This window comes from Heterocephalus glaber, unplaced genomic scaffold (genome assembly GCF_053883595.1).
Source record: "Heterocephalus glaber isolate CG9 unplaced genomic scaffold, H.glaber_assembly_v1.0 deba00001497, whole genome shotgun sequence".
Lineage (NCBI taxonomy): Eukaryota > Metazoa > Chordata > Mammalia > Rodentia > Bathyergidae > Heterocephalus > Heterocephalus glaber.
In genome coordinates, this window is record NW_028258320.1 from 61,900,767 (window position 1) to 61,925,072 (window position 24,306).

Genomic DNA, 24,306 nt, shown 5'->3' on the forward strand with positions numbered 1-24,306 from the left:
AAATATCTTAAATATTAGGTGAAAATACTTCTATTTATTCTAGACAGATAGCTTCCAGAGTGGGTGCATTTATTTTTACCTGCAAATATGTCACCCTTCAACACATATATACAATAGTACAAAAATCAAGTCTGTCAGAAAGAAATGCAATTTCCTTCGTTTGTATGCTTTAATCATTCAATGCAGATTCTTAGCATTTCACTTTTTTTTTTTGGTACTGGGGATCGAAGTCAGGACCTTGCACTTGGGAGGCAGGCGCGGTGCCACTGAGCTAAATCCCCAGCCCTAGCATTTCACATTTGATATCTACCAGGAAAGGCTTGGAAAGAAGGCCCTGTGTAAGGCCAGAAAAGGAGACCTCCTTACATGTTCCGGGTTTTTGAGGTAAAACAAGATGACTTCTCCCATTTTACATCAAACACTAAATCCAAAATAATAATCCTAACAAAGAATGGGCCAATTCTGGTTTGGTTTTCCTATCTACTGCAACAATGTGATGGAACATAAACTTAATGGTCCAAATATGAAATAATCATATCTATATTAAAAATCTGAAATAAACAATATAAAATATAAATTGGTGGTCTAAAAATAAAGCTTCCAGAAGCAACAATTATAAAAAATACCGAATATTCTAAGGATTCTCTTTATACCCTAAAACTATGAAATAAAGTCTTTGTATAAATTAAAGCAGTACTTAAACAATACAGTAAAAACTGATGAACAGTATCAGAAGTCCTTAAACATTTTATGTACTTAATATAAACTATGTAAATCTGTAAAAGCAAAAACTATTCCACACAAAAACAACTTACGAGTGTAAACATGTTTACTCTTAGTGTACAGTCCTGGATTTACAACAAGGACAGTCAAAATGAACAGAGGTCACTTTATGTAAAACAATGATCCTTCAAAAGATATTACTTGCTTTTCATAAACACTTTTGGGTTTTAGCTTTGTAATAAATATATAATGTTTATAGGACACTGCATATGTTGAGACCCTTCTCCATTTGAAGCTCTTCTCCAGAGTTATAATGCATTAGAAGTGTCCCAGCGGGTGGGAAGTTGTGAGTTTTGTAGCAAGTCCATTGACAAAGCAATCTTATAATTTATGTGCACCTGAAGTTTATATATCTGGTGGTCATGCAGGCCATAAGTTTCTTTTCCATCAGGTCCACATCTTTGGAAAGAAATCTTTCCCAAGCAGGAGCAAATAGGCTGTTCTTCCATTCTAATAATGAAATTAAAAAATATATCAAATTTCCTCAATATTATAATAAAAAGCTGTGCAACAAGGAGCCAACATGTATTGCTAAAATTTATCTCCATAACTGTACTCTGTCTCCTTATGACACATTTCTAGGTTCAAAACTACATATTTAAGAGGTGGCCAGAGCCCTGCCCAATACACTCTTTTTTTTTTTTTTTAGTATAACATTGAGGTGGGACATTAAACTGAAGATGAACCCTTCAAGACGTTCTGATTTTGAGTGCCAAATAAAAACTGACTTGTTCAGTTTCTTTTAGGGTAATGTTTTATTTTTATTTTTTTCAAGAAACTCTACGATTTGAAGTTTTTCTTTCTTTCATACAAACAGTTTACTAAGTCCTGAAAGGTTCTTCCTAATCTAAAAGGAAAATGCTTTAAGAATTTAACTGGGGTGGGAAAATTACAGATTTAAAAAGAAAGAGAAACGTATCACTTTCTAAAAGTTCACATTGCACTTTGGGACAATGATTGTCAGAGCGTGGTGCAAAGACCAGTATGAGGGTCGGGGATTTAGCTCAGTGGTGCCACCACCTGCCTTGCAAGCACAAGGTCCTGAGTTTGATCCCCAGTACCACACAAAAAAAAAACAACGAAAAAAAAGACCAGTATGAGACCCTTTTAGGGGCTCCATGAGGTCAACATATTTCTATAGTAACACTCAAATGTTATTTGCCATTTTCACCTTCATTTTGTCCTGAACATTCAGTGGTATTTTCCAGAGGCTATATAACCTGTCAGTCATAGATCTGATGAGTAATAGAATTTCCTGAGGTTATAACTATCTTTTAGAGATTAACTGAGTTTGTTCTGAATACTTCTACTGTGTTCTTAAAAAGCTGTAATGGATTATATGGTTGCAATGCAGAAGCAGACATTAGAAAGTGACTATAGTCTGCGGCCATACCACCCTGAACGCGCCCGATCTCGTCTGATCTCGGAAGCTAAGCAGGGTCGGGCCTGGTTAGTACTTGGATGGGAGAAAGTGACTATAAATTTATTCAAACTGAAAATAATGCATTTGCCTCACATTGTCTTTAATAAAAGGTACCATTTATGTCTGTATGAAAGTTATTATTACTATTTTTAATAAATATTTTACGTAGTCTACATAAACAAATCATCTTTGAATTCCTCAATCATTTTTAAGATTACAAAGAAATCCCAAGATGCAGAAATTTAAGAACTACCATTCCAGGAAAAGACAAGCTGGGTAATAATTTAAGAAAATATTTGTTTTTGAAGTATGAATTATAGATTCTCAAAAAGATACAAAAACAGAGTGGAGAGTTCCTGTGTACTCTTCACTAATGGTCTTAATGGTTACATCTTATGTAACAGTGGCACAACATCATAACCAGGAGATGGACATTGGTATAATGTACACATAAAGTTGTCCTCCTTATCTGGGGGAATATGAAATATATGTTCCATGAACCCCAGTGGATCCTTGAAACCTCAGATACAATGAACCATACAGTAACAAACCCTATATATACTAATTTTTTCCTATAATACATATCTATGATGTTTAATTTATAAATTAGGCAAGTAAGAGATTTAAGACAATAATAATAAAATCAAACATTATAACAATATACTATAATGAAAATTGTGAATGTGCTCTCTTCCAAAGTATCTTATTGTACTGTAGATCTTACTGAGCTCAGCATGATTCAATTTTTCCTTTCCTTAAGTCAAGAGCTTTCATCTTTTCACTTAAAGGAAGCACTTAACGGCTTTACTTTGGCATGTCCAAGCTGCTAGCATCACTAGTCTTATGCTTAGGAGCCATAATTAAGTAAAATAAGGGTTATTTGAATATAACCACTGTGATTCTGAGATAGTTTGTCTTAAGTTACTTTTCCCACTGCTGAGACAAAATACCTGACACCTACAAGTTAAAGGAAGAAAGGTTTATTTTGGTTCATAGTTTATATAGAGAGGTTTCAGTCCATAGTAGGCTGACTCCAAGGTAGGGAGGCAGAGAATAAGGGCATCACAGAGGAGAAACAGTCCATGGTAGAGCAGGCAGGAGGCAGTGAAGCAACAGTTAACAGGCCCACCTTCTTTCTGTTCTTTTATAGTCCATCCAGGCTCCAAGCATATTGGCTGATACCTCCCACACCCAAGGTGGGGCTTCCATTATCCACACCCTTAATCCACATTCACACACCCTAATCCAGCCATTTTTGAAACTCTACCTACTGAAGCTTTAGGGAAAGATCTAGATACAAGCCATAACAAAGTCCATCTGATAACTTCTTGTAACTGAGAGGGACTGATGGATGGGTAGAGGATACACTGTGGCTATGCTGGACAAACACATGATTTCTGTCCTGGGCAAAAAAATAGAGGGATGGTATGAGATTTCACCATGCTGTTCAGAATGGAACACAATTGAAAACTTGTGAATTTTTTACTTCTGAAATTTTTCATATAGTTTATACTGCAGTTGACTGTAGGTAACAAAGCACAAAAAGTAATACAGACCTAAGGCCATATTTTCATGTGTAGATTTATGTAACTACCATACAACCATAATGAACTATTCCCTCACCACAAACATCTGCCTTGTACTCTACCTTTATAATCACTCCACCCCTTTTTACCATATTACCCTTAATCCTTAGCAACCACAAGTTTGTTCTCCAACCCTACATTTTCAGTATTTTGAGAATGTTATATAAATTGAATCATACAGTATATTGTTTTTTGAGTTTTTACCCCAAGCTGTTGCATGAATCAATGGTTCACTCTTTTTCTTTAAATGAGTAGAATTCCACAGTATGGATGTATCACTGTTTGTTTATTTAACCATTCAGCTAACATTGGACATTTGGGTTCTTTCCAGTTACTGGTTATTACAAACATATACAGATTTTTGTGTGGATATAGATTTTCATTTCTCTGAAATAAATACCCACTGGTATGATTGCTGGTTTACATGGTATATGTCTAGTTTTTTAAGAAACAGGCACACTGTTTTACAGATTGGCTGTATATTTTACATTCTTACTAACAACGTGTGAGAGGTCTAGTTTCTCAGCTTCTCTGCCAGAATTAGACGTTTTTTCAGATTTATCTTGCACAACTTGTGTGTTGAGGAAGAGTACACAGACATTTAAATTTGTACATGATTCTCAACATATGTATCAAAAATTTTAAATGTCATGTATTGGGATTTTCTCAATGATTTTCTAGCTTAAAATTTGGCGGTAAAATTTCCTTAAGGGAATATAAGCAGTTGTAAAAACTGGTTATGCACATGCATTAGAATGAATCTAGACCCACATCTATCACCATGCACCAAAATGAAATAAAAATGGATCAAAGACATAAGTATTAAAACAAAAACAATCTGCTGGAAGAAAAAAATAGGTAAAACTCTTGAAGACATAGGCACAGGAAAGGACTTTCTAAACAGAACTCCAATTGCACAAGAAATAGTAGCTAGAATCAACAAAGAGGACTGTATCAAATTAAAAAGCTTCTACCCAGCAAAGGAAACAATTAATCAAGTGAAGAGACAACCTACTGAATGGGAACATTTTTTTTGTTAGCTACTCCTCTGATAGGAGAGTAATATCTAGAATTTACAAAGAACTGAAGACACTCAGATCCCTAGAATAAGATCCAATCAAAAAATGGGCAGCTGAAATGAACACACACTTCTCAGAAGTACAAATGGTCAATAAAAGGAACTCTTCTACCTTTTTGGTGGGAATGTAAACTAGTACAAACTAGTATGGAGATTTCTCAAAGAACTAAAATTAGAAATTCTATTTCACATAGCTATTCGCCTTCTAGGTATGTCCTCAAAAGAGCTAAAGACATTTTATTACAGTGATACATGCATACCAATTTTTTATTTTTTATTTTTGGTACCAGGGAACAAACTCGGGACCTTGCACTTGGGAGGCAGGCAGTGGCACCACTGAGCTAAATCCCCGGCCCCATGCATACCAATGTTTATAGCAGCACAATTCATAACAGCTAAATCTTGAAAGTAGCTTGTATGTCCATCAACAGACAAATGGATAAAGAAAATGTGGTATCTATACACAATGGAATACTACTCAGCTGTAAAAAGATAGATTTGAGATATTTGTAGGAAAATGGAGACACCTGGAAAATATGTTAAGTGAAAAAAATCCGACACAAATTTAAATACTGTATTATCTCTCATTTGATTAAGGGAAAGTACAAATAAAGAGCAAAATAAAGAACTGACAGAAGGAAACAGTGAGACAGATCTTCTGCAAATAGGCAGGGGACCAGGAAACTGAAGGCAAAGTAGAGCAAGGCCAGAGAGGAAAGGGAAGAAGCTCTAAGATGTGTCATGTACATGTACCAAATACCCGCAATGAATGCAATCATTACATGTTGTAAACATGAACTAAAAATAATAACGTTAATATGGAAAATTGGGAAAGGATTTTTAGATAAAGAGGGAAGGAGGTGGGTGGGGAGGGGAAGGTCATTAAAAAAGAATCAAGAGTTGGGCCAGGGATTTAGCTCAGTGGCACTGTGTCTGCCTTGCAAGTGCAAGGTCCTGAGTTCGATCCCCAGTACCAGGGGGAAAAAAAAAAGAATCAAGATGTGTTATGTACATGTACCTACTCCCCAAGATGAATGTAAACTTCATGTATGGCAAGCATGTACTAGTAAAATAAAATTTAAAAAATAAAGTCATAATTACAAAAAAATTCCAGTTAAATCAATAAACGTACAAAGAAAAAATTAAAGTCATGCCCATGTGGTATTTAATGAAATCCTAAATACAATTCACTTAGAATTTAGAGCTATAAGAGAATGTCAGGATAATCTAACCTAGCTGGTTGTTTACACATAAAGGAGGCAAATTCAGAGTTGACCATCTACCTTCTTCAAAGGATACTCAGTATACCAAGTCCACCTTGGAACCTAGTTCTTCTGTCTTCTATCCCAGTAGTTTTTCCATTGCTAACTATCCTGTAAAAGGCCATCATTGTGAAATTTTTAGTGGTATCTGGAAATAAATCATTTCAACTTACCTGCTGCTGAAATCTAACTATATTCATCAGTTGCTGAGCTCCAGCTGGTAACTTTGATCCATGCCCTCCATCACTGTTTGGATCTTGTCAAGGTCTAGCTTTGATCCTAGAGCAGGAAAACTTGGTGAAGAATTTGTTTCACATCGCTTCTCAGCCTTTTGGCTGAGATCGAGTGAAGAATTTGTCTCACATGTGCCACGACTTTGCTGATAACACACACTGCTTTTCACCACAGGGCAGCAACTATTATAAAACAAAAATCCTGGGAACTTGTAACGGCATTAAAAAAAATCATCATTTATATCTCTTCTTGGTATTACCTAAACAAGAGTGAAGTATTCAAGAATCTAAAAATTAAATTCCTGTATATTTTAATATTTCCTTTAGAACAGAAAAAGTTTTAATTTATCACTAGGCTCAGACCAACTATTTTAAAAAGTCCCTTCCAAACTAAAGGATTCCACATAATATAAAAGGGGAGAATTACAGAAAGTTACACTTAATTTGAGGAATTAAATCATGACAATTTAGCTTGCCAGATAATATCTGATATAAAATAAAGCTGTCCTGAAGTCTATGTAAACTGTTTACTGAAACACTAACAAAATTCAGTCATTTGAAATTTAAAATTGTAAGAGAATTTCAAGATGATCCAATACAGCTTGTTGGTTTATATGTAAAAACTGAGTTCAGGGGGGATTTTCTAACTTGTCAAGGAATACTCAATTAGTAAAAGCCAAGCGTGAGGCCTAGCTCATCTGGCTTGTATCTTAGTAGTAAAGTTTTATGCTATCCATGTTTTTGAACCAAAAGGCATTTGTGTTTAGTACATACAACACAATAGCAAAATGAAAGGGAACAGGCTTTGGTTCAGATACACTTGGGTTAAAACTCTGCTACTTAATAACCTGTGTAACCTTGGGCAAGTGCTGGACCTGAACTAATAATAAAATTGGAATGAGTAACAGTAATGACTTCACATGGTGGTTGGAAAGTTTCTTAGTGAACAACTTTTCATGTTCACTGAAAATTAAAAAGATTTTAAAAATTTTATCACTTTTAATAGTTACATCTAAAAATAAGTATTTTCAGGATAATATCCTGAGATTCTGTTTTCCTGATGAGCATAGGGACCTGGGACTCCTGACCGCACTGCACTGCCTGGAAGGCATCTCAGCATCCACTTATTAGCTACATGTGAGAACTGGATAAGGTAACATAGGTACAGTCATCTAGCACAGCATATTTTAAAGCTAAAGTAATAGTTATTATTTCCAACACGCAGAGGATACAAAACAGTTCAGATGTGGTGTTATATTAAAAAAAATTGGGGCAGAATCTCTGCAAGACAACAGGAAAAAAACCATAATTTTAATTTTATGACAGGTCAAGAAGCTCATAGTAGGCTGCTGTGGCAGAGTCAGATTACTACACCATTTGGAATGGGCTTCCCAGAAGAAAATGTGTTCAGTGTTCCAGAAATAAGTAAATTTATTTATTTATTTATTGGTACCGGGGATCAAACTCTGGTCCTTGCGTTTTCAAGGAAGGAGGTGGATATTTATTTATTTTTCAGACAAGGTCTCACTATGTAGTTTAGGCTCACCTCAAGCTCACTAAGTAGCCCAGGCTGGCCTCGAACTCACACCGACCCTCCTGCCTCAGCCTCCCGAGTGCTGGGATTACAGGTATATGCCACCACCCAGGCTTAGAAACTGTTTTAAAACACAGAACCCTGGGAGGGAAAAATGACAAGAAACAACTATCAGGGCTGTGATCTAATAAAACTCGTCTCCTAATTAGGTGTGACCTACAGTGCTAGGAATTCACCTCCACTTAATTTCTGCACTTATAAAAGGCTAATTTAGACTGTCTTTAACACACCTAACAATCTAATCTTCTATGCCTATGGGTATATTTTTATCTTTTCTCCCCTAATGTCTGGCTGGCATCAATGTCAGGAAATCAATCACCATTCCCAAAGCTGAGGAAAATAAAAACACAAACACACAAAAACACTTTTGCCTAGACAGGCCACACACCTGCCATCCAGAATGGTGCAAATGCTGCTGCCCCTACTGGTTCCACAGTATTCCTCTCCTACATATACTTCCATATTTCTTGCTGGACTTAAAAGGCCATCAGAATCGATTTCTTCTTCTCCCTTAGGGTCACATCTCAGGTAGAGGAAACAGGGGCTTCCTCCTTGGGGGCTTGGGCTGCTCTTCAAGCTCACCAGATCCTGGCTGAGAAGAAAGTTGATAAAAACGTTACAAAGTGTGTTTTTCTGAAGAGTGCTCCAAGCCCACTTCTGTCTCACTTCCACTTGCTCTTCGATCCAAGCACCTTCTCAAACACCCACAGTCCCTTAATGCAGAATCCACAAGGAATGGGGGCGTCATCCGCTGGGGCATTGCCCTCTATTTTCCTTTGATCATGGGCAATCTACTCAATCCTCTGACTCTGAGTTAACTAAATGCATTCATTGGGCCTCCATTGTGTGCACAGAATAGACAAAAGTGCCTGCCAGAGTTAAGTAGACGCGGTTCTCTACCGTTGGTGGGTGTGTGCGTGTGTTTAAGCCCGTTCTGGTAGACAGCAGGGCTTTGCTCATTTTGGGGAGCGTGGTCCTGCTGGATTCCGACTGACAGGAGACCTGGCGGGCTGTCCCGAGGGGCACAGGGAGACGCTGCTGTCTGCGTTTCCAGGTCCCCTCCCGGCCCCACGCCCCGCAGTCTGGCCCACTTCCCTCCCCGGCCCGGTCCTTGAACCCGGCCCTGTCTGCACCTCGCAGCCTCCGCTCCGTTCGTGGTCCCGGCCCGGACCTTGTCCTCTCGCGGCCCCGGCCCCCCTCGCTCCTCCCCAGGAGCCTGGCTGTCAGCGAGCTCAGCACTCCAGTCCCCGCCGGCCCGGCTCACCCTGGGGCAGGCGGCGCCAGAAGCTCCTCCCACTCGAAATTCTGGGCGCCGGGCCCAGTCTGGGTGAGAAGGAGGCTCTGGGTCAGCGCCCCGTTCGCTGCATCCCACGAAGACGCTAGCGTCGGGCGGCGGGTCAATCCCGCGTCCCCAGTCTGGGTCTCCATTCCGCCGCCTCCAGCCCTCGTCAGGACCAAAACCTCGCTTACAGAACTAGGGTTTCGGTGCAGCCACTTAAGCAAGCAGAAATACCCATGCTTACACTGGTAAAGTAGCTTCAAGAAAGGAGTTCAGGGCCTGAGGGCTCACGGATAGAGAGTAGAGCATGCGCACTGACTACGCCACCAAGATGCACAGGCGCAGTTAGCTACGCCCCCGGAACGGGTGCTGTTTGGGACCTTGGCTGTGGAGCAGGCCCCTTCTAGTAGAGGGTCGTTGCTGGGCTCTTGACCAGGGTGGGTCCAATGAAGAGTCTTAGTCGTGTAGGTGTAGTGTGCTCGCTCCGACATCTGCAGGACCACCCCCTGCCTGACCTGGTGATCTCCGGAGTGTCCGGCAGGGTCCGCTGCCCCCGCCCCCTCCCGCGGAGCGTGAGGCGCGTCCAGGGCCTTTGGGGCTGCGAGATCCTGAGACGGGCTGTGGATTCGGGTTATTTTTCGTTCCTTCCTGATCTGACAGTAGAGGGTAGTTGAAATGGAGGGTGGGAAGTTGGGGTTTGAAGGGCGACACTGGGCTGTGTTGGACCAAGGCAGGTTTGGCATTTCAGCCCGATAATGTGGCGAAGTCAGGTTGGACCAGATTCCTTTCCAGTCACAGGAGCCCTGGTAGCTAGACTTGGGCGCTCTCATTGACAGAAATCTGAAGTTCCTGGAGATCCAGGGTGTTTGAGCGCAGAAATATGAGATTAAGAGTGAGTTTTCTACTTGCTGTGTGAATTCAGAAGATAGATCGCATCTTTTTCACTTTTCTTTGAACATATTTTTAAAAACTTGAAAGTAGATTCAAAGAAAATTAGGTCAGTGTTTTTCAAATCTGGGATGTCACATTTGTGTTTATAGTACTCTTTCCAAAACTATCCGAAACCTGTTGATTTTTTTTTCTCATTACTTTGTATTCTGGGCTCATGATTAGGTGGAAAATAATTTAGTCTTTGTACTTAAGTTTTTATTTGTGTCTGTAAGTTAACATACGTACTTGATGATAATAGAATGTACTGTTGCTGGTATTTATGTGTGGAATCATGCCATAAAAATTGTGACTGTATTTTCTATAGGTAATCACTCATCCAGAGTTTTTTTTTCCGTACCGGGGATCAAACTCTGGACCTTGCCCTTGCAAAGTAGGCTGAGGCACCGCTGAGCTAAATCCTGGGCCCCAGAGTGTATTTTTAACGGATTTACCGGGAGTGAAACAGCACCAAAGATGTAATATGTACAAAATACAAAAAATTTAAAATCTTTAATTGTAAAAGTTCCTGGAGGTCGAATATAGATTCCCTTAAGAGAACCCCTACAGTACCGCCCCCCCCCCAAACACTACCAGAAACTCATAGAAATGACTGGGAAAAAAAGTTCCCTGTTGTTTTGTGCTGGGTAGGGAAAAGTAACCATTTTGAAATATGCCCTGTCAAAACGTAATGGTTTTGATACATCATCCAAAGAATTTCCCCTAAACAGGCCTCCTCTCAAGAGGAGAACTACTAGAGCAGTGGCGGTAAACCTGTGCTACTTGTGCTGCAGTGGGCATGCAGCAGAGCCTTCTCTGTTAGCATCACCCCAGCAGCCAAGCATCAGATAACAGTGTACTTAGTGTCCATGTACATGCTTGGAAAGGACTAACAGTGCTAGGTGGTGACACCCTGACCAGTGTGACTCCTTAGGCATGGCACGTCTCAACTTTCACATGGCTGTTCAGTGTGCAGCTGAGGATAGATGGATGGATATATATAATATATTGGCTTGAACTGGCTGTGAGTTTTAATACTTGTTTTTCTTAATACAAGATTTTAGCTTTCAGTTTTTTAATGAAAAAATTGAAATTTGATATCTGTTCTTTAAAAAGGACACACTCTGAGAGACAGATTCTTTTAATGTGCTGTCCCTCTGTCATATTTGAATCTGCAACATCATATTTAGTTGTTTGTGAAGAATTTATGAAAATAAGAGCAAGGATATATAATATTTGCTTGGAATGGCTGTGACGACTTTTTCAGAGAAGGCCAAAAGCTGCTGGTCAGTGGAACATTGCCCTCCTGCACTGGTGGTCAGTAAATCCAAGAGGAACCCCAAGCTGAGAATCATTGACATAGATTGTTGATTCAGGGAATATCCGATTCTTTAGTATTAACTAGTAGTGTTAGTTATTTTTGGTATAGGAATAGATTTGTATTGGGTACATCATTTAAAAAAAATTTATGTTTTTATAGGCTCCAAGTGTTGAACATGAAAACATGACTACAGCAAAAAAAGCAAAACTCAAAACAGATAGTGGAACATCATTCCAAGAGGCCTGAACAGAGTCATTTGGAGTGGTTGAACACAATGGGAAAGCATTATGTATTCTGTGTAGTGAAAGTGTTGTTTGTCGCACATCAAGTGTCAGATGGCACTTTAACACCAACCACAAAAATATTGCTGAACTTGGTGAAACTGAAAAGAAAGAGTTTCTCAAAGGGAAACTGAGGAAATATCATTCCCAGTATCTTACTTTTTGCAACTGTCTTTCTAAAACAAATCATCTGACAGCTGCCAGCTTTCAAATTTCACTGTGCATAGCAAAACATGGTAAGCCCCTCTCTGATGGGGATTTTGTCAAAATGGCCATGTTGTCTGGGAGTGATTCTCTTTTTCATGATTTCCCAACAAGTATAAAATTATGCAACATATCACTGAGATGCCACTTAGCAGAAATACTGTTAAAGATCGAGTCCTGCACATGGCAAGTGATGTTAGTCAGCAGCTCACCACTGACTTACAGAAGGCAGCCTGTTACTCCATGTGCTTGTATGAAAGCACAGATGTAAATAATCATGCAAGGCTAGGAATAATTTTGCATTATGCACTTGGTGACATCATGAGAGAAGAGCTGGTGAAACTGGTGTCTTTGCCTGGAAGAGCAAAAGGGATAGATATCTACAATGCTGTAATGGAGGCTTTTTTTGTCACAAGACATAAGACCAGAAAAAGTGGTTTCAATTAGTAGTGGCAGGGCACCTTGCATGGTGGAGGCAACATCTGGCTTCATACAGTTCTTTGTTAAAGAGGCAAAACATCCAGTCATTCACTTTCATTGTATTATATATCAAGAAGCTCTTTGTGCCAGGAAAAGCAGCAAAAAATTAGATGATATCCTCAAAGATGTCACAAAAATGTTGAATTACATCATGGCTCGTGCTGGTAATTTTCAACAGTTTCAAGCACTCCTTGATGAGGTTCAGGCACAGGATAATGCTTTGCTTATGTACAATAATGTCCGGTGGCTGAGCAGAGGACAAGTCCTGGAGAGATTTGTAGCCTGCTTGGATGAAATTAGGCTGTTTATGAATGAAAAAGGGCAGGAATATCCACAGCTCACTGATATGGCCTGGCTTAACAACCTCATGTTTTGTACAGATTTTACACTACATTTCAGTGTACTTAACAAAAAAACTACCAAGTGTAGGGAAAACAGCAGAAAGGATGTTTTATGATATCAAAACATTTGAAAGAAAACTGCAGGTTTTTGAAAGAGATCTTGAAAGTGGGCAGCTGAAATATTTTCCAAATCTAAAAATATGTTTAGAAAATTCTACATTTCCAGACAATCCTACAAGCCATCAGGAAGTCTATAAGGAATTTTCTAGCACTGTAGCAGCTGTGAAGGAGAATTTTAGTAACAGATTTTTACAATTCCATAAGATGGAGACAACCCTGAGTTTTCTTACTTCTCCAGATAAAGTCAAATTTGAAGAACTTGATCTTTCCTGCTTAAACTGGTTAGATTTTGGAAATCTGGAAATGGAGCTATTGGAATTTCAAGAAAGCTCTATCTGGAAAAATAAATTCTATGACTTGCATGCTATGCTTGAGAAGATCGAGATGATAGAGTGTGAAGGGATGACAAAGGACAGCGCAGTGGGTAGTGCTGAGAATGAAATCCTTAAAGTGTGGAATTCTCTGCCAAATAATCTTAAGTCAGTGAAAGCACTTGGGATTGCCTTTCTTAGTTTGTTTGGATCATCTTATGCTTGTGAGCAACTGTTTTCAGCTTTGAATTATATCAAATTTGATACAAGAAAACAGACAGATGACGTGAGTGCTGCATGTGTTGCTCTCAGACTAACAAAGTATGAGCCAAGGTTTGACAAGCTATCAGCATGCACACAACAGCAAAGATCACATTAATTGTGCAAAAGCATGCAAAATGCACTTACTTTTCAATAAAAAGCTGTTTGTATCATTGAAAGCTGTTATTGTGTTTTTCTTTTAAGACAAAAGATGTTAATGTGTAAGTTGGTTTTTCTAAACTAAAGCCTCAGTGTTCAGGTTTAATTGTAGTGCTGGGTTTTGGGTTGCAGTCTGAGGACTTAGTCTCTAAAAGGTTTGCCATCATTGTGCTAGAGACTTATCTGATGTTAGACAATTTAAGGACCCTCTAACCTTTCTGTATTTTAACAGGAGGTGGAAAAAGGCTAAGGAATGCCTTTGAAGGTGATAGTCCAGGGACTCATGCTTATTGAACAAACTGAAATTTTGTCATACAATAATAGAATGTTTCCCTTCCCTCATACCTATCTCGACACAAACAGGGCTCTACTGGATTACAACTGAGAGAACTATAAAAACAGATTCCAGTTTAATAAGAGTTTCTAGGGAGAAGACAGTAGGGCAGACCAAAACCAAAATAATAGACGAAATTGACACCTATATCTAAGTAAACATTAAACAAAACCTAACTTCTTGTGAGTTTGACATAAACTTCACACGAACAGCCTGATTACCTCAGTTCATATACATTCATTTATGTACATCAGACCCAGCTTTCAACAGAAAGTTATAAAACATGGTAAAAAGCAAGAAGTGATAAGAAAGAGCATTAGAATCACTTTTAGATATGACACAGATTTTGGAATACTTAAGGAATATAAAATTGTATATTAATTTAAAAAGTAGCATGCAAAAACATATGGGCAAAGAGAGAGGCAGGGAAAGTAAAAAGACTTTAAATGTGTTGTATACATGTAACTACTGTCTATAATGAATGTAATCAATTATGTATTGGAAACATTTAGTAATAAAAATAACAGTTAACAAAAAAGAACGTATGGGCAATGCAGCTAAAAGCTAAGAAAGGTTGGGGCCAGGGATTTAGCTCAGTGGCACTGCACCTGCCTTGCAAGCCCAAGGTCCTGAGTTTGAGCCCTGGTACCAAAACAAACAAAACAAAAACAAAAAAACCCACAACAAAGGAAGATAAAAAGGAAATCATGTATATCAAAAACACTGTGACAGAAATGAAAGCCTTTGATAGATATATCAGGTGACTTGGCTGACCAACTTTTCCCCCTGAAATCAGTGAACTTGAAGATATGTCAACAAAAACCACCTCAAGAGAGGGTAAGATGGTGGATTAGATGCACCCAGCACTCACCTGCTTCTTGATAGAGAAGACATCTGAGAGCAGCTACTCTTTGTGATAGGTGATTTTGGAAAACACTATAGTTCAATTAGGAACATAGAAATTTGGAAAAACTCAAAAACTTAGATAGGAATACAGAATAAGACAGAGTGCCACAATGCCTGCTGCATGACAGTGCAGCAGAGGGCAGGATAAGTGTGAAAGAGAAATACCCAGAGAGCGTAGCTAGCTCAAGACTCAGCATCATGTAGAAAGAAGTACAGTCTGAACAGATAGTAGATCTGGGATCTACATAGCATAACGGCACTAGGAAAGTTTTCTCCACTTTAAGCATATATTTTCAGTGTAGTAATAGTCATTATAAGAAGTTCTTGTCTGAGCTTGCTGCTCTGGGAATGAAAGTCCCTGCATTTTTCTGTCTTTAGGAACCCATACCAAATATATTGAACGAGCAAGTTTCTGCCTTGAGAGCCAGTTTGCTTTAGGGGAGAGCATCTGAAACAAAAGAGCTGAGAACTCTATCCAGTCAGAAACTGATCTCTGACATGTAAGGGAAAACAGGTTGCTTCCCATTTAAGACCAGCAACTTGGGAAGCCACACGTGGGAGTCAGTGAAACAAGTGGCCACACATGATTCCATGCAGAAGCCAAGTCTCAGAACATGAGTAATAGTGAAGTGTGTGCTGGGCTCACCTCTTTATCCTCTAAAGGAGATAGCAATGTCCCCTCATTATGTCCCTTACCCCAAAGGAGGCATCAGAAAAGGTGCTGAGGAGTGTATTGCACTGCAGTGACCAGTGTCAGATCTACCCTAGGCATATGCAGAGAAAGTAACAGTGGATTAATTTCTGGTAGAGGAATCTTTGTGTTCTGTCCTAACTCATGCTGATGAGCAAGGCAGCTGAAATGTATTACAATTGACTGGTCACAAATCATTCATGATTGGCTCCCTGATGAGCAACATTAAGAAGACAAGGATAAATGTCCCACAACATTTGTTCTTTCTAAGAGGCACATAGCCTAACAGATCACAGAAAGAACATCTGATTAGTCTGGGTAACAAACATCCATTCTTGCCTGCACAACCAGCCTTCTTGGCAGAGAGGAAAAAGACATACAGAAAACACTGATAAGTATTTGGCTAATGGAGCCAAACACAATGATATAAAATATAAGCAGTTTAGCAAAGGCTTAGAGACCATGAAAAGGAACCAAACAAAAATCCAGGAGATAAAAAAAATTCTATTGAAAGTATGGGTGGTAGAAGTGACCAATATAAGGAGAGTATAAGAACTAGAAGACGGACTGGGAATTTAGCTCAGTGGTTTTGCTGCCTGCTGCGCAAGCGCAAGGACCCGAGTTCAATCCCCAGTACCAAAAAAAAAGAACTAGAAGACAGGGCTGATGTAGGCGGCCATACACTCAGAGATACCTTAAAAACAATAGAAAATCATGGAAAATGGATCCAACAGCTGCTAAGTGATATAAACAATAGTGATCTAAACTGAATTGGAATTAGGAAGAGCATAATGTTGAGAACAAATCAACACCTCACATTAATATCTCACAATCTTAACAGCCTCAACTCCCTAATCAAAAGACACAAATTATTGGATTGGATCAAAAAACCAAACTCAGCAGTATGTTATATACAACAAACCTATTCCAAAGAAATTCACAGACTAAAATTCAAAGGGTGGAAAACTGTTCCATCCAGTAGAAGTATGAAAATGAGCAGGAATTGATACCTATTTTCCAGACAAAGTGGACTTAAGGACAAAACTAATCAAAGCAGGCAAAGTTTAATATCTTTTGGTTAAGGGAACATTTAAAAAGGAAGAGGTAACAATTATAAACATTTATACACCAAATTCTGGTGCACCCCACTTACAAAACCTATTAGACATGAAAAATCAGGTTAAAAACCAATACAGTTGTAATGAAGGACTTCATTACCATGCTGTAACAAATAGATCAAGTAGACAAAGAACAAAGAAATACCAAAATTGAACCAAACCTTTGAACAAATAGACTGCATAGATAGCTACAGAATGTTTCATCCAACAACAACAGAATACACATTCTCAGCAGCACATGGGACTTTTTCCCAAATAGACGACATACTAGCCACTAAAGCAAGCTTAAGTAAACACAGAAGAATAAGAGTTATCCATTGCGTATCAGATCATAGCATAATGAAACTAAAAATCTGGCAAAAGAAACTACAAACATTTACGCAAACACATGGAAATTAAACAATACCCTCTTGAATAATCAATGGCTTTCAGAAGAAATTAGTTTCTAGAATCAAATGATTATGCTAATACAACATACCAGACCTATGGAACATAGTGAAGGCAGTCTTAAGAGAGAAATTTATAGAAGTGAATGCCCAGATCAGAAAAACAGAGCTCATTCAAATACCCTTTTGATGCACCTCAGGACCTTGAAAAAGAACAATCCAAACCCAAAGCTAGCATAAGGAAGGAGATTATACAGATAAGAGCAAAAATAATTGAAATTGAGACTAAAAGAAGACAAATAATGAATGGAAGAGCTGGTTCTTTGAATGAGCCAGTCTTATCAAAACAAGGAAAGAAAAGACGAGGCACAAATCTATGCAATTAGAAGTGAAAAAGGTGAAACCACAACAGATTCTGCTGAAATTCAGAAGACCTTGGGTAACTACTTTGAAATAAAAATTCAGAAGTAGTGCGTAGATTCCCAGGTATATATGAACTAGTACCAAATCTGAAAGAAGATATAAAAACCACAAATAATCCAATGTCAGTCAATGAAATTGAAGAAGTAATTGAAAAACTACTAAGAAAAGCCCTGGTCCCAAGAGAGTCACTGCCATATTCTAGAAGAACTAGAGAAGATCTAACACCAATACTCTTCAGACTCTTTAATGGAATTGAAAGGGAAGCAGTACTCCCAAAGTCATTCCAGGAAGCAACTCTTACTCTGATTCCAAAACAAGAAAAAGAACAACAACAACAACAACAACAACAACTACAGGTCAATCTCTTTAATGAACATAGATGCAAAAATCCTCAATTAGATACTAGCTAACCAAATGCAGCAAACCGAAAATATCACACCATGACAAAGTAGCCTTCATCCCAGGGAAGCAGAGATGATTCAATATACAAAAATCAATAAATGTGATATACTATATAAACAGAAGCAAGGTAAAAAAGCATGACTGTCTCATTAGATGCAGAAAAAGCCTTTGATAAAATCCAACCTCCATTCACGATAAAAACCCTGAAAAAATAGTCATAGAAGGTCTTTATCTCAATCTGACAAATGCCACCTATGACAGACCAACAGCCAACATCATATTAAATGGAGAGAAGCTGAAAGCTTTCCTTCTAAAATCAGGAACAAGACAACGGTGTCTGCTATTACCACTTCTGTTCAATAGATTTCTTGAAATATTAGAAGAATCAGGTAAGAGAAAAAAATAAAAGGTAAGAGAAAAAAATATTAACTAAAAGAATCAGGTAAAAAAATATAGGCTAGGAAGAAGTTAAATTATTATTATTTGCAGATGACATGATCATCTATATAGAACATCCCAAAAAAGTCTACCAAAAGACTCCTAGAATTAATAACCAAATTAGTAGCATAACAGGATACAAAATCAGCACTTGAAAATCAGTAGTACACCAATAATAAACTCACAGAGAGAAACTGTGGAAACAATATCTTTCACAGTAGCATCAAATAAAAAGAAACACTTAGTGGGCTGGGGATTTAGTGCAGTGGTTCCAGCGCCTGCCTTGCAAGCGCAAGGTCCCAAGTTTGATCCCCGGTACCAAAAAAAAAAAAAAAAAAGAAAGAAACACTTAGAAATCAACCTAACCAAGGAAGTGAAAGACCTCTACAATGAAAACTACAGTATTCTGAAAAAAAGAGAGTAAAGAGGATATCGGAAAATGGAAAGATATCCCTTGTTCCTGGATACGCAGAACCAATATAGTCAAAATGGCTATACTTCCAAAACTCTTATACAGATTCAACACAATCCAAATCAAAATACCAATATCATTATTCACTGAATGAAGGAAAACAATACTAAAATTCATGTGGAACCAGGAGAGACCTAGGATAGCAAAAAAAATTTTGGGCAGCAAGGGAAAGACAGGAGACATCACAGTTCCAGACTTCAACTTATACTACAAAACTATAGTGTTAAAAACAGCATGGTATTGTTAAAAAAAATTGTGGATCCATGAAACAGGATAGAGAATGCAAAAACAATGTCAGGCCCACTCAGCTACCTTATCTTTGACAAAGGGGTGAAATACTTTTGCTGGAGGAAAGCTAGCCTCTTTAACAAATGGTGCAGGGAAAACTGGTTCTCCACATGCTGAAGATTGAATCTAGGCCCCTATCTCTCACTGTACAATAAAATAAAAATGGATCAAAAATCTGAATATAAAAACAGAAACACTTAACTTTCTGTACAACAAAATAGGTAAAATTCTCAAAGATATAGGCAAAGGCAAAGATTTAATGAATGGATCCCTGGTTCCACAAGAAATAATACCAAGAATCAACAAATGGGATCTCATAAAGTTTAAAAACTACACAGTGTAATTCTACCACTTCAGAGACTGAGGCAGGAGGACTGCCACATGTTCAAGGCCAGCCTGAACTGCATGGTGAGACTCTGTCTTAAAAAACCAAAGCAAGCAAGCAAACAGATAAAAATCAACAGAATTGTAGTGGGAGACATCAGTATTCTATTATCACAAATGGATCAACTAGAAAAAAAATTTATATCATTTTTGAAACACACCTTCACAAATATGGACTTTATATATATATCCACAGTGTTCCATTCAACAACAGAATGCAATCTTCTGAGCAGCACACAGAAATTTCTTCAAAATAGACCATGTGCTAACCCAGAACACATGCTTAAAAAGAACTGAGATTATACGATGGAGATTATCATTACTAGAAATCAACAGCACAAGAAAGCACAGAAATTAAGCTAACACATGGAGATTAAGCAACACATACTTAGGGCCTGGGATTTAGCTCAGTGGTTCCTGCGCCTGCCTCACAAGTGCAAGGTCCAGAGTTTGATCCCCGGTTCCAAAAAAAAACAAAAAACAAAAACAAAAGCCAACACACGCTTGAATGATCAATGGGTCAGAGAAGAAATGAAGGAAGAAATTAGGCAGTTCCTGGAGTCAAAAAGTAATGCCAGAAAATATACCAAAACCCATGAAGCATAATGAAAGCAGTTTTAAGAGTGGAGAGTATAGCTGTGAATGCCCATACCAGAAAAATAGCCCAAATCACCTAATGATGCACCTCAAGGTGGACAAAAATCAAGCACAAAAAAAGAAAAAAAAATCAACCACAGTCCAAACCCAAAAGTAGTACAAGAAAGGAAATTATAAAGATCTAAGCAGAAATTAATGAAATTGAGACAAAAAGTACAAAGAATGAATTGAAGAACTGATCCTTCAAAAGAAAAAAAAGAGAATAAATAGACAAACACTTAACCAGTTTTAACCCACCAAAAGAAAAAAGAAATAAAAGACATATCAGTGCAATTAGAAATGCAAAGGGTAGAGTGACAATGGACACCACTGAAATCCAGAAGACTATTAGTAACTACTTTGAAAACCTGTACTCTAATAAATTGAAGAATTCAGAAGAAATGGATAGATTTTTAGATACGTATGAAACACTAAGTATTCCAGTAACAGTTGAAGACATATTACGGTGATTCATGTATACCCTTATTTATAGCTGCACAACAAAAGCTTAATTTTGGAAGTGGTCTATATGTCTATCAACAGATGAATGGATAAAGAAAATTATATTTATACACATTGGAGCACTATGCTATAAACAAGGAGAAACATTTATAGGAAAAAATTGATGTACTTTGAGACAGTAATGCTAAGTGAAATAAATCAGACACATAAGCAAAAATAATGGATGGTTTCTCTTATGTGAGAAGCCCAAAACATAAATAAAGAGCAAAATGAAATATATATAATAGGAAACAGGGAGACAGATCTTTTGTAAATGGAACAGAATGAACAGGTGAAGGGATGAGGTGGGAGAAAAAGGAAAGGTAAGTAAAAAGAACGAAGTTGTGTCATATGCATGAACCAACTCCCTACAATGATTGCAATTATTATGTATTAACCAGAAAAAAAAAGGTTTTGGAACAAAACACCAAGTCACATATGAAGTGAGACTCATCAAAATAACAAATTTCTTAGCAGAAACTCTAAGGGCTAGGAGAATACAGAATGACAAATTTGAAAACTGGCCGCCTAAATTGCAGTGTCAGGAAAATTATTGTCCAAAATCAAAGGAGAAATAAGAACCTCCCAAGATGAATATAAATTAAAAGAATTTATGACAACTGAAGGAGCACTATGGAAAATGACTAAAGGGAATTTACACACAGAAGAAAAAGCAAGATAAAAATCAGACATGAGAGCATGAAATCCATTCACTAGAAGAATGGATAAATAAATGAGAATGAGGAAAATACCAAATGTCATTTGTTCAATCAACTATCAAACCTCTAATATGAATAAAGAAATATTTTTCAAAAGAACCAGGAGAAAAACAATAGAATGCCAGGAACTAGTACATTCCTTTCAGTAATAACACTGACTGTATATGGTTTGAATCTTTAATTAAAAGACCTGGCAAATTGGATTAGAAAGCATGACACAATAAATTGCTGCCTTTGAGAAACTCATCTCATGGGCAAGACATGCTGAGGTTGAAAGTGAAAGAATGGAAAATGATATTCTAAGCAAATGGAATGTGTAAGCAAGCAAGAGAAGCTATACTCATATTGAGTAGAACAAACTTAAGGTCAAAGGGACAGAGAAGTTCACTATATACAAAGAAAACAATTCATGAGAAAGCTGATGACTTTATACATGCATGCAGGCACATACAATGCCCTGAATGCAGTGCACCCAATTTTATAAAATAGACAATACTAGATGAAAAGGAGAGATAAGCCCTAAAGAAGCAATAATAGGTGATTTCAACACCCAGCTCTCACCAATAGATCATCTACAGAAAAAAGTCAACATAGAAAAGTCAGGATTGTACTACATTCTAGATAACATCTTATCAAATCATGACATGAAACTAGATATGAGTAGCAAGAGAAACTATAAACACATGGAAATTGAATAATCGGGGTCATTTTAAAAATCAAGGCAAATTACAAAATATATATCTTAAGCATATATGGAAAGGAAGCCAGTACTCATCCCATAAATATTACAAGAAAAGAAAGAAATGTCATTTACAACTGTATGGTCATAATTCTGATAATATAAATTGATAAATTTTATTAATGGAGGCTTTCATATTATAAGTCAACTTCTAATGGCTTCATTGGTTAGGATGAAATTTGAGGCTTTCTGCCCTGCCCCCCTCACAATGGCTCCTTAGCTACAAAATGTTCCACACCTCACCTTTCAGTCAGGTTGGGTTTTTTGTTTTTTTTTCCTTTTTGAGTCTGGGGCAAAGACTTTGTCACATGTGACTAATCTCTTCTTCACTGTTTAAGTAATAAACTGCCTGCATCTACTGATTGTATTTTAACCAGTGGAATCAGGCAGATTTATGTGCACTTGATAGAGCTATGCTACTCACCTTCATCCAGGTCAGCCTTTTGACCCACAAGTTCTTATATACACGTATCTTCTTATATATGCATTCTTGGAGAAGGGCGGAGAAGTTTTAAAAAGCCAGTAATAGTACCTTATTTATACTATGGGCTTTGTTTTTTTGATTGTTTTTTCTGGTACTGGGGATCGAACTCAGGACCTTGTGCTTGTGAGGCAGGCGGCGGCACCACTGAGCTACATACCCAGCCCTATACTATGAATAAATAGCAGGACAAAGGCTGCTGTTCTTTCACAAGTAGTGACTTAGTGTGAGCCATGTTTAGATATTGATGCCCCAGAAGAGTTTTAGTTATGATACTACCTGTTAACCTTCTGTGGTGAGAGTGGAGTAAAGGAAGCACTCACTGTTTTGGGATTGCTGATAACAAACTACATAGCCACTGTGTTCTCACACAAGTCTATGTGTGGATCGAATTGACACACTTCCATGGAGGCCAGCAAGATTTATTCACAAAATGGTTATGAGGCCAAACAGGTAGTCTCCAAAACTGACCTGTCATTTTCTAAGAGAGAGGCTGTCAAAAGTCCTGTCCCTTTGTGCCCTTTCATTTTACCATGTTCTGCAAATAAATTTGATCAAGGATGAAGGGACAAAGAAAACACAAGTTTTTAATGAGATTAGTTAAGTACTTTCAAAGACTTAAAACAAAACCAGATGGGCTGGCGGTCCAATGCCTGTTTATCGTATAAGGTCCTATGTTCATTCTCAACACTGCATATAAAAATGGGTAACATTTTAGGGCTGGGCTGTAGCTCTGTGGTAGAAGTGTTGGTCTAGCATGGGGAAGGCCCTCGGGTCAGTCCCTCACACCACAAAAACAACCAGTCACCACAAACACACACTCTCACACATTTACACACACCCACAAACCAGTGATGAACATAATATTGATAGGGAAAAGTTTTAGATAACTTAGTACATTGAATATTAAGGTAGGTGTAGAAGCAAAATAAGTAATGTATTCCTTTAAGATTTGCTTTTCCCGTAACTCTTGTTGTTTAAGGTCATGGTTATCTGATTCTTTAACCAGTAACTTCATTATAGAAAACCCCTAGGTGATTTACAATGTATATGTGCTTACCTTGTGTCTGTGACTTGTAAATAGAAATTGTATTTACACATCAAAGACCACTAGGGATGAGATAATGACTGACAAAGTATAAAAAGAAGAGACTAACAGAGAACAGCACTGACAATGACCAGACCAGTTTCTGGCAGCACTGCCTGCTTGCAAGTGAAATTTTATTATTTTACGCGAATTCTGTGTCTCCATGTATTTCTTTCCGCAATTTCCAGAACAATATGGGAAACACTTGCTTTTATATAGTCCTAGTGGAAGGTGACATAATACAAGTACCACATGTCTTTAGGATAGCTAGACAATATATAAATATGTGGAATTTGGCCTGGTTATTTAAATTTGACTGATAATTCTATACTGAAAATTAATCTTAATATGATGTATAAACATGTATAAGTGTTAATTATAATATGCTTGTAATAGTAAGATATTGAAGACATACACTTTCACAGCTTATGTAAATTATGGTATGATATGCTTATAATAGATACTAGAACACACATTTTACAGATTTTATATATTGTGGTAAACCCATGTAAAGAACTACCATATATGTAGTTACTTTTTTCAAATGAGGCAAATCTGTAGGAAAGATACCTATGATGTATATATGAAGAAAATCTATTCAAAGGATGCAAAGTATGATCCTAATTAAATGTATAAAGTATTTGCAAATATTTGGAAA

At 37.7% G+C, this 24,306-nt stretch overlaps 1 protein-coding gene across 3 annotated transcripts in view; it reads right to left on the reverse strand.

The window, feature by feature from the left end:
- The window catches only part of LOC101702361 (ATPase PAAT-like), a 29,171-nt gene extending 19,622 nt beyond the window's left edge, over positions 1 to 9,549 (reverse strand). Inside the window, exons 1-4 of one of the 3 annotated variants that reach the window (XM_087185193.1) lie at positions 9,224 to 9,549; positions 8,348 to 8,551; positions 6,306 to 6,411; positions 813 to 1,233 (exon numbers count right to left, since the gene is read on the reverse strand). In XM_087185193.1, the coding sequence (XP_087041319.1) occupies positions 6,393 to 6,411; positions 8,348 to 8,551; positions 9,224 to 9,387 (387 nt within the window). In that variant the 5' untranslated portion in view covers positions 9,388 to 9,549 and the 3' untranslated portion in view covers positions 813 to 1,233; positions 6,306 to 6,392. Of the gene's footprint in view, positions 1 to 812; positions 1,234 to 3,426; positions 3,609 to 6,305; positions 6,412 to 8,347; positions 8,552 to 9,223 lie in introns of those variants that run through there. The other 2 variants (XM_087185195.1, XM_087185194.1) reach the window with 2 other exon arrangements.
- Positions 9,550 to 24,306: the final 14,757 nt, after the last annotated feature.